Genomic DNA, 11,117 nt, shown 5'->3' on the forward strand with positions numbered 1-11,117 from the left:
TAGATTGTGATGGTTTTCTATGGCATGCAGAAGCAATACAAAAATAACGCCTGTGTTTTCCTACATCATTAAGGAACGTTCCTTAAGCCTTTGGTACCTGGGACTTGAGGTCTGTCACTGTTTGTCTCTGTGTGGTAGAAACCAGGCCCACACTTAGGATGATTTTGGTGTTAACTCTTGCAGTATCTGAAGGGTTTTTCTCCTGATTAAGGGGTTGTGCGTCCTGTTTGGAAGAAAAAAAAAGGTCAAGAGGTTGTCCGGTCTTCTTGGGCAGAATTTCTGTGAACAGAAAATGAATTAATCCATTTGGATTTTACCAAAGACTTCTACATCGTGTGGTTTTAAAATATATTTCAAATGTTTATTTAAAATCCAAGTCAAATGATTTTTAACAAACGGTCTCAAGACAGAAGAAACTGACTTTTTGGAGTAACTGTATTGTTTATTCTTTGTATTGCAGTAGCACCTAGAGAACCCTATTGTGCTAGATGCGGAACAAACAACAGACATGGTCCCTGCCCATATAAGCTTACAGCCTTCAGCTTAGCCTCTCATTGTCCTGCTGGGGATTAACCAGGCTTTCCTTCTCGGAACATGCTTCTCCCATTTTAGCTGGGCTCTCCTGGGGCAACGAGGTCAAACCTGCAAGCTTGATTTTCTCATTACCCCCAACAGAGAAAAGATCAAGTAGGAGGCAAGTTTCAGAGAGCTGAACAGCTCGTCCTTTCCACTGTACATTTCTCTGAGATTTTACATGCTGTAGATACCAAGCCTGTGGCCAAGCCATGTGGGCTTCCTGAGATCACTGCTGCTCCTTGAAGAGCTGTGGTTTCCTTGTTCCCAGTGTCCTCAGGCAGATAGAGGTGTTTGGATAAAAGGAAGCCTTTTCAGTGGTATGTGGTTTATGTTATTTAAAAAAAAAACAAGGTTTTTTTTGTTTTGTCTTCTAAGTTTTCATTCTCATTCAGTACCTTCCCTCAGTTGCTGCCATGTGAGGCAGGGGGGAAGGATATAATAAAGAGCAAACCTGACATCACATGTGCATGCTGTCAATCATCAAAGTATCAAAAACAAAGCTTGCAAGAGCACTAACGTGTATAAATGTGGAGAGAAAAATAAAAAAGAAGAAAGGACACTGACTAAGCACATCAGGCCATCTTGTCCCTTTGGGCAGCTTTAAGAGGGCGGAAGAAACTCCACCAATGTTTTGAGCTTGTCTCCTGCATCACCATCCCATCCTTTTCCATCTCCTCTCTCAACCCTCAGGTAGAGCTGGGATTTGTCTCTTCCAATTTACAGAGCCTTAGAGAGACAGTCCCAGGGAGGGATGAACAAGGAATCCTTAACATTGGTTCATGCTTGATCAAGTTATAGGGTCTTAGGAGCAAAAGAAGGCAAAAGATAATTTCTCTAGACCTCTCTGTTCCCTTGTCTACTCTCTCTCGGTGGCATGGACTGGCTGCCACAGACTGAGAAGGTGATGGGATCATGCGAACTAAGAGGAAAGGGCAGCTTCTATGTGCTTGGTTTGGGAAGGATCCCGGCTGCTGTTTGTCCCTTCTACCTGCAGAAGAGCAAGGGAGAGCCATTGTGCTTCATTTGCAGGGAAAGGGATGGGGTGCAAGAGGTAAACCCAGAGCAAAAAGTCTAATTAAAGATAACAAACATGCAAGTCAGAGAAAGGGACAGCAGAGGTCTGGGCTTTGGCAAACAGAGAAGTTGAATTGTGGTTTCCAGTGTGCTAGAGCCTGGCTCTGATTGAAGCCACGTGGCTTGTGAGTAATTCTGGCAGAAGCAGAGCAACTGGCCATTTGGCGTTGTGTCAGCAGAGGGGAGGGACAGCTCTTGGACTGAGGTGCTTCCAACTGGTTACCCCCCAGACATAAATAAATAAATAAATATCCTGAAGCTGTGTCTGTCTTTGCAGCTCAGCAGAGCTGTCTCCGAACCTCTGCTCAAGGAGACCCCTGACATTGCCCCACATCTCACAAGACAAGGGCAATGTCAGGGAAAAGCACTTTCAAAATGCAAGCCATATGTAGAGTGCTCTGAAACTGAATGCCTCTGCCTGCAAATAAGAAAGCTGGGTTTCTGATTACTTATTTCTAAATGTTTTGTCACAAACTTGCTTTGGAGAAGGTGAAAAAAAAATGGGATGAGTGCTCCCTGGCCCAAGCTCAATATCCAGAATCTCTGCTTAGAGCTCTCAAGAAAGAAGGGCTTCCTCGCAGAAGTCCCCTGTCTGCAGCCTGTGGCACAGCATGCATCTTTGGGAGATGTGCAAGCTGCTTTTGAGGTTATGATTCCCAGCCCCCTGTAGCTAAGGAAGAAAAAAAAAAATACTCTTTACCTCTGTAGAGGTGGGTCTAGATACAGTCATCTGAGTCCCACATACTCCAGAAGTCTGGGGGAGCTTGGATGTGGATTCCTGTGACCTGCTACAGGGACAGGCTCAAACAGGTACTATTTGGATGTGAATCCACATCCAAATTCCCACAGACTTTTGGCTGCTGCTTGGCTGGGAGACTTTTTTCTATTTCTAATTCCACAAAAGAAAAAGAAACAAACAAATAAAAAACTAAAAGGTGCTTTAAAATACCATGAGGAGAGAAACTGCCATGGAAATAAATAGCGAAAATAACAATGTTAACATTTCCGGTGTCACAGCAACTCTGAAATTCAAGTAGTGTGCACATGCCTACAGCACTTTCTCACAGCCACTGTCGGCGCGGCCTGAGGTTCAGAGCTCAGATCGTGTCCCGTTGTTCACTGAAACAACCAACTCCTCCCTGGTGCTGGAATGGATTTGGAGAGATGGGGAGAGGAAAGGTGGATGCAGTCTCTGCTGATAATCAGGTCTTTACTGTGCCCAGCTGAGCCACGCTGTAGCGGGACAAAGACATGAAGTTCCCTCATTTCTGTCCCTGTCTGTCGTGCCTGAGATACAACGGCCGTGCCTCAGAGTTGGAAAGGGTATTGCTTCAAATAGTCCCCCATCCGCCTGGGCAGAGGGAGCTGGTCCACGTCGGCTGTGGACTTGTTAATCCGCAGCCGGCACAGGTGCTGTAGGCTGGGGATGTTGTCTTTGCGGCTGAGTGGCCGGATGAGTTTCAAGTGTACTGCAGCTGCTGCCATCTCTTTTTGCATGGGAGGTAGAGGAGACGGAGGCGGGTAAGGAGCCTCATTCTTGCTTTCCATTGTGCAGGACATGACATAATGCTGGATGAGACTGACCACGTCTGGGAAGGCCAGGATGCGAGGTTTGGACAAGTAGTTTGAGTCCAGCCGGAACTTGCTGTCAGTGTATTCAATGCGCACGTTGGTGGGACCTCGATTGGTCTTGACAGAAAGTGTGAACAGGTAGCTGGGGTGGGTGCTGTCCCGTACCAGGAAGGTGCCCTCAGGCATCTTTTGGAGATGCTGCTTGGCCTCACTGGCAGTGATGGATCCCCAGTACCAACCTGGAAAAGCATCCCAGAAAGAACTCATTAGGGAAAGAAGGTATTAAATTACTGGCCATGTATTTAGAGAAACTTCAAAGACTACTGAGTTCAGGGCTTGGGAAGTAACCAGGCCCAGACTTGGTAAGGCCTTAAGAAATTAAGAATATGTCAAGTTCCAAGGGTTTCCTACCTGTGCTTGCCATTGCTGTGCTGGGGCTTGGGATGGGGTGACTACTTGTGCAGCAGCTGCTGCAGTTTACAGGGAAAATGGGGCCTTTTTCCATTTCGTTCTCCAAAGCGTTGGCTTACACTAGTGATAAATTACTTCATGATACAAGTTTGTAGAGACTGAACATATACTTGCTACATCCACAAGAGTCAGCCATGGCTGTGACAGAACCAGGTTCCTCTCTGAAGTGGGATCAGGAGATTTTTCCTGAGCTCAGACTGCGAGTTGGCTCCCTACTCCCTGTAGCCTTCTGACCCTGTGACTTTGTGAGCTGAGTCTTACCAGATTCCCGCAGATAGGAGAAGGTTTTTGCAATGCAGACAAGGTCTTCTTCAGGGTCTCGTGTCTGAGGTGGGTTGCTGTCTGGAACTGGTGCTGCAAAGGCAGGTGTGGACTCCTCCTGGAAGGCTGTGACGGGGAGAGGCTGCATGATCGGCTCTGACAAATCCACCGCAATGTCCCTGAGCGACAGTCTCCTGATCTTCTCCTCTGCCAGCAAAGGATGAGGTCTGAAATGAAGGGCATACTCTGCTATTTTTCCTTGCCTTGAAATAGGTTGCAGCATCTGTTCAGTGCCTGCTACATTGTACTACAACATGTTATGTTTTATAAACAGATCCTCAGTATGATTATGTTTCAAACAGAGAGAGGCAAGAGGGGAAAAATTACGCAGTTGAAGATGAACTCTTAGAAACAGGGACAGTCAGCCTCTTTTGCCTTGGGAAAGGTAATCTATCTCGCAATTTAGGTTGATTTGAAATCTGATTTTTTTTAGATGTTGCTTTTTAATATGTAGTTTCAGAGCCAATAAGGTTCATAGCAGCATGACTGCTTCGTTTACATCATTAAAACATTGGAACGTTTATTTTTCCGCCACCGGATTTGTTAGTCATTCACTGTAATATAATTAGAAGCAGAATGTGGAATAGCTTGGGTTTTGCCCTACCTGCTTTCTGCTCAAGGTTGACCTGATTCTAAATGTGTCTGTTAGAACTCAGAGTGAGCTGATCTTATAGTAGAATAATGGGAATTCTCGGTTTTGCCAAGCCTGTGCACTACACAAACCCTAGCGTTCAATGGCACGACCGAGATTTCAGTGCGACTGTAATCCCTGCGGGATTATAGCAGCAGGAGGTTCTGTCATGACTGAGCTGCTATGAACATTAATCCCTCTGTGCCCTAAGGACAGCATTAGTGTAGCCATTCAGCATCTATGTGCAGTTCCATGAAGCCGGGAGCTCTCACATGCTCCTTCTCTGCAGCATGGAGATTCCTAAAGGAAGGCAGAGCTCCAGGGGAGCATGGATGTTGTGGGCCACAGAAATCTTAATTCCCAGGCAAGCTCCTGAGCAAAAACATTCATTTCTGTCCTTTCTTCTAGGCTCTTTGCCTTTGTGTGGCCCGTGTTATACCCCTCACATGTGTTCACTTGCTTGAGACATTCCTTCAGACACGCAACATAAAAGATGGCTGAGTGTTCAGAGAAATACAACACAGTCCTCAAGGTGAGGTCGTCCCAGCACCACTGGAGCTGACGGTGATTGCAAAGGAGGCGGCCACCTTCTCCCACATCACTGCAGAGAGAAGTGGATGGAGACTCCAAAGTCATACACTTTTCCCTTCCGATCTTCCTCCTCCTCTGTGCTCTTTGTGAGTAGTGGCATTTTAGGTACATACAACATGTTATAAAATGATTTTCACCTGATCATAGCTGCGTTCCACCTTCTCGAACTGCTGAGTCCCAGGTATGGGATGGGGAGCAGGATGAAGGGGTTGGGGGGAAAAGTAGATTAAAGAGCAGCTGAAAACAACTTCACCATGATTTGAGAGTGAGAGCCATGATGGAGTTTCATGACTCCATATTTCTAATAAAACCATGTAGGTTTGGAATAAGGTTTTTGTAAAACCACTGGTAAAATTGAATCTATGGAGACACTTCTTGGTCATGGCAGAACCCCACCATCCTGTTGGTATTTAGAAAGGAACATTCTTCCTTTTTCCATATGTCAAATCACATTTCAGAAGCAAGACACCTACTTGGCATGCATGGCAATTGATCCTCACTTCTTAATTTCTATTAAGGGGTAGGAAGCCAAACCTACTAAAAGTGATTTCTGGCCCTTATCTTTCAGCAGACACCCGTGATCACAGGCACTGTTTTCGCAGTGGCTTTCACAGAATAGTGGGGCTGAATAAGCTCTTAGAGCTGGAAATTGCTGTTGGGAAACCTCAGAGTTCTCTTTTAAGTCCCACCTGAGCTACATTTGTAGGTGTTGAGGGCTGCATTTTTAAAGAGATTTAGATGTCTCCCTCTAAATATGACAGTCTTCATGCATGTCTAGCTACCTGCCTTCTTGGGGAAAGGAGATTCCTGATCCTTCATTTCCCCCTTTTTTGAACAAGGAGGACCATAAATGAGATCCTTCACTGTACTGAACCTAAAATAATTGTTTGCGCTGTGCAAAGAGGGTGTAACACAGGACTCTGGCAGAGCAGTCTGTCCCAGGTGTGTTCTTATACCAGCTGTTCACTGGGCTGAAAATGACTGTGACCAATATTAAGTAAAATCAGTCCTGCACCACGCACTGTCCACTCACTCCCCAGAACTTGAGTACTGCAGTCTAAATTCCAAATCTCTCTGAATTTATTTTTTCCTGGAAAATTTTTCTGGCCTACCCTTTGAGAAAGGTTTTTGAACACAAGAAAAATTTTTCTTGTTCCTTGCATGGAGCTACTTTTTTTTTTTCTTTTCTTTTTATATACCTGCTTTGGAGAGGAAATTTGGAATTGGCTAAGAGACTGGGAAGCAAGGGAAAGATAGCAAAGCTAGCTGGGGAAATGTACTCCTGTTTCATTGCAAAAAGTTCTTAATTTCAAGGGCTGTACCATCTTACAGTTCAGTCCTCCCAAAGACACAATAACTATGTGAATTGGTCAGTAGGTTTCTTTTACAGAGCCGCTGTGGGTCTCTCTGAAGCAGAGCCCGTGTTCTTGAGGTGAGGTTTCCCGCTGGGCACGCTCTCTGCCACCTTGGACTTTCTGATACCTGAAGCTGAAGGAGCCCAAACCCCCACACAGTCACTGCGGAGGTTCTTCCACCACAGCCAGAGAAGGACCATGCTTATATACGTCTTGTTTTCCTTCTATATACCCGCCTGATGCCCCTCTCTCCACCTACAAAAAGGCCTTGTGCACCTGTTGCCTCAAAGGACCCCAGTGGAACAGAGGAGGGGGATTAGAAATTCTCACAGACTGCGAGGAGCTGGTGTCCCAATCAACTTTCTACACATGTTGAAGAAAAAAGAGCTGCTGCTGTGACCAGAGCAGCTCCAAGCACAGGGACGGGAGAGCAGAGGAATCAGTGGGTAATGGCGAACTGCAACTTTTAATGCAAGTACGTTGGCAAGAGGGACAAGAAGAGTTTGCTGGGATAAGGTCTTGTTGAAAAAGGTACGCTGACGTGAAAAAGTCACCCCTTTAATGGGGCAAAGCAAGTACTTGAAAATAATTAGTGCTTGTAAGAAAGGAGGTAGAGGAGAGACAGGTGGAGGGTCAGGACTGAAAGGAGTGAAGTGTTAGTACAACAGCTGCAATGAGGAAGAAAACAAATATTTAAAATTTGGCATGTCTAGTCTGCATGGAATCTTGAGAGAAGCAGCAAATGAGCTTCCCGGTGCTTTGGCAATTAGTGTTTCAAAAAGCCTTGGAAAGCCAAGGAAGTTCAAGAGAATCGGATATGTCCGATATCATTTAGTGCTACCTTTGTAGTTACTTTGCTGGTAAGCTAAAATTTTGTAACGCAGTACAAATAGTACAAGAAAAAGTGTGTCAAGCCACTCTCCATCTGCTATGTCCCAAGACTCCCTTGGGAGCTTGGTCTAAATAGGAGGGAAAGTATGGAGTCCAGGGTATATGAAATCCCAGAGAATAGTGAAAACTGAGCAATAAATGGTCATTAAAAAGATACTAAGAGACAAGCATCTACACATCTGACTACATAACAAGTTGTTAGTGGGTGAAGGGAAGCAGTAGCTCTGGTGTGTTAGCCCTGGAGAAAAACTTCAGATACGGGTTTCACAAAGTCTAAATTGGAAAATTAATTCCCTTTGCCTTGGCTATAGGAACTGCAGCAGCAGACTGAAAATGGGAGCGAGAACAAGCCCACTTGAATAGTAGGGAAGTATTGGTAAGCATGAGCTCTGCTTGTCTGTTAAAGAGATTGTGGGGGGAAATGGCAGAAAAATCCCCATGCTTTAGTCTTTTAAAGCAGCCAAGGCAAATGAGGAAAATCCGTGCAGCGCAGGAGGGATGAGAAACACTGACATTACAGCTCGGGCTGAAACAAGTGCTGACACTTGCCAAATACGCAGCATGTGTAAAAATGCTGGATGATTCCTGCAGACCAGGTATTTGCACATGCTGATGATCTGAGCTGATCATACAGACCCTGACAGGCCAACACACCAGTACCAGAGGAGAGATCTGGACATTACCTGTTGTACTGAACAAAGGCGTTCAGTGGCTTTCATTCTATAGAATGTTGTGTATTGGCAAGTCTGTACATATGGACATACATTTAATCTTACCCATAAAAGCAACAGGAAGAGGAAGTTATGTGTTTAGCATAAATATTTACTTACAAATAGACACAAGCACCTGAAGTCTGTGGAAGTGCTTCCCTGTAAGCAGTTTGTTTCCACCAGGATCTTAGGGAACACCTGCGGTCGCAGGCTGTGTCCTGTTGGTGCTGCACAACCCCACTCAACAATGCACTCCAAGTTGTTACTATTTTTTACTCCCTCAAAGGATTTAAATACCATGTAATTTTTCAGCAATAGGAAGCAAAGAAATCGGGAGTACTTTATGGTCCCATGATTTTTGGCCATGGAATCCAAAAAGCAGACAGGACACACGCGCACAACTCGGTGCTCGGCCAGCGTAAGTCATTCCGTTCCATTACAATCACACATGGCAGCTCACACAAGCTCAAAAACTGTCCCACAGAATCTTACTAATTACAATTATTAAGCCACAGCTTTTGAAAGAAGGCTTTAGAGTATCTTACCCCTGAACACAGAGGATCATGTCACTCCTGGACCAAGGGAAAAGCATTAAGTCTTCAAGAAAGTGGGAAATGCTTTCTCCTCTTCTCTTTTTCTCTTCTCGTCTCCTTTTTCTCTGCTTCCCAGAATCGAGCAAGTTCCAGCCTCTAGTTCGGGATTCACGGTACCAGAAGCTGGAGAGTCCCAGCAAACCCCTTGCGCAGTGGGTTGTGGTTCAGACACAAAGGCAAATCGGACTGTCCAAGAGACTTTGCAGATTGTTTAGCAACTTCAGCCCGGAAAATGCGTGCGCTCCCAGTGCCTTAGAAAATAAAGTATTCTTGTTCTGCTTTTCAGAAAACAGCAGCAACAACAAAAAAAACTTTTTAAAAATAACCAGAGAAAAGGGAAATTACATATATTTTAAGAGGAAGTAATCTTCTGTCAGAGCAATCTTTTCGAAAAAAATATTCAGAGCACTGTGAAATAATAATAAATAGATACCAATAAATAATATTTCCCCGAATGTCTGGGGGAAGAGAGCCGGCAGAGCAGCAACCTGCCTGTTCACTGACTCCAGAACTAATGAAGCTCCGAGAAAAAAAAACCCAACCTACTAAGTAATCTTTTGTTTGCCCCTTTTAATCTGTTCCAGGAAGTGAGGGATTCCTGGAATCGTATTGTGTTCACATCACTCTTCCGATAGCAGCCACGCGGAAAATAATAAAAAAAAAAAGGTATAAATAGAAGTGTCCATAACGGCCGCGTTGATGTCAGCACCGCTCGCCGGGGGAGGGGAGCGCAGCCCTCCCGGGGGCCGGGCGGGGGGCCCGGGCCGGGCCGGCTGTGCGGAGCTGCCGCCCGTGCGGAGCGGCCGCCGTGCGTGTTCGCGGAAACGCCTTTGATCCATTTCCAAGAACTTTCCAGGAACGCGGGGCCGCCGCGGCGGGCGCTGCCAATGGGCGCCGCCGCCACCGCCCACCCGCCAATGGGCGCCGCCACCCGCCCGCCAATGGGCGCCGGTGCGCCCTCCCCCGCCTGCCAATGGGCGCCGGCGCCCCCGCCCGCCGCATGCGCGGGGCAGCGGCGGCCCCGCACGGCCGGGGCAGGGGGGTCCTGCGCCGCCGCCTCTGCGCTCAGCTGGGCTGTCCGCCTCGCCCTGCAGCTCCGCTGTAGCTTTTCGGTTATTTATTCGTACTTCTTTTACCGCATTTCTTTATGTATGTGTAGTTATTATTTGTAATTTGCTAAGTTTAGTTCTAACGCCCTTCTCGAGTGTCAGCCTTCTGTCCGGGCCGCAGGAGTGGCTGGGCGCTGGCAGGCGTGGGGTTGAGGCGCCCGGAGACCGGGGGTTACCCCGACATGCTGCAAGGCAAAGGTGTGACAGCCTGGGGGGGTGCGACCATCCCCGCAGCTGCCCCTGCCCTCCGGTGACACGCAGTCCGCGGGAGAACACTGTGTTGTAGCATCTTGTAGTCTGGACAGCGAAAATACGGTTGTTGCACTGCATATGGTGGCCCCGAGTCTAGGTCACCTGGGAATGAATCCCTTATGAAATTGGATTTCAGCTTGACTAAGTCTCCTGGGAAAGGCTGCACCACCACCATTTTGTCCTGCATTTATACATCATTGTCAAAATTGGGTGACCCAGGAGGAAATATTTCAGTTACGTTGAGGGTTATTGAACCTTTTATTTTTAAACACTTTATAACAAAAGCTTGGTTATTCTTTTCCTGCCACAAGTTGCCACCTCTTCACATCAGAAATCAGAGAAAGTGAGAGTGGGTTGTCACCTCTACTGAAGTAGACTGAACATTTAAAAATATTAGTAATTGTGATGCTGTTCAGAACCAAAGTGAATGGGGCTGCGTGGGAAGGGAAGGGGAAGGTGATGATTAGGGTAAAGTTAGAAGGATGTTCTCATTGCCAGGACGTGAGCCTGAGAGCAGGAATCCTATGTTCAGCTCCTGACTCAGCCTGTAACTCCCCACTGTTTCATTTAGCAGCCTCTTAGCCTGCTGCATGCTTCCCTTCCTTGTCTTTGCTGTGTGAGGGACAGTGCAGTCATGAGCGCCACTAATAATACAGAACTATTCAAAGAGAGAGGTGCTGAGTATCCAGAGGGATGGGAATGGCATTGTGCATGTGCCTCTTAACCTCTTTCCTTCCAATCCTAAGTCAGACTTCAGCCAACACTTCATCTGAATACACGTAAATTCACGAGAGAGGCAAGGGGCTAGCAGGGGAGAGAGGAATTTTGATCCTCACCCATTCTGTGTGCAGCAAGCACAACAGCCGAAAGTCATTTGAAGGTTTATCTTTGCAGCTCTGGCACTGGGTTGCAGGGGGAAGCCTGCACGCATGTGCTACTTCAGATCTCCATTGGGCATTATTTAAAACCTC

At 46.5% G+C, this 11,117-nt stretch overlaps 1 protein-coding gene across 1 annotated transcript; it reads right to left on the reverse strand.

Moving 5' to 3' along the window:
• Positions 1–336: 336 nt before the first annotated feature.
• On the reverse strand, positions 337–9,608 carry CISH (cytokine inducible SH2 containing protein). Its single transcript, XM_082059904.1, has 3 exons — positions 8,738–9,608; positions 3,955–4,181; positions 337–3,461 (listed from the first exon to the last, which is right to left on the reverse strand). Exons 1-3 carry the CDS (start codon positions 8,782–8,784, stop codon positions 2,959–2,961), a joined length of 777 nt encoding a protein of 258 aa, XP_081916030.1. The 5' UTR covers positions 8,785–9,608; the 3' UTR covers positions 337–2,958.
• Positions 9,609–11,117: the final 1,509 nt, after the last annotated feature.

The sequence above is a fragment of the Streptopelia decaocto genome (assembly GCF_964273445.1).
Source record: "Streptopelia decaocto genome assembly, chromosome: 8".
NCBI lineage: Eukaryota > Metazoa > Chordata > Aves > Columbiformes > Columbidae > Streptopelia > Streptopelia decaocto.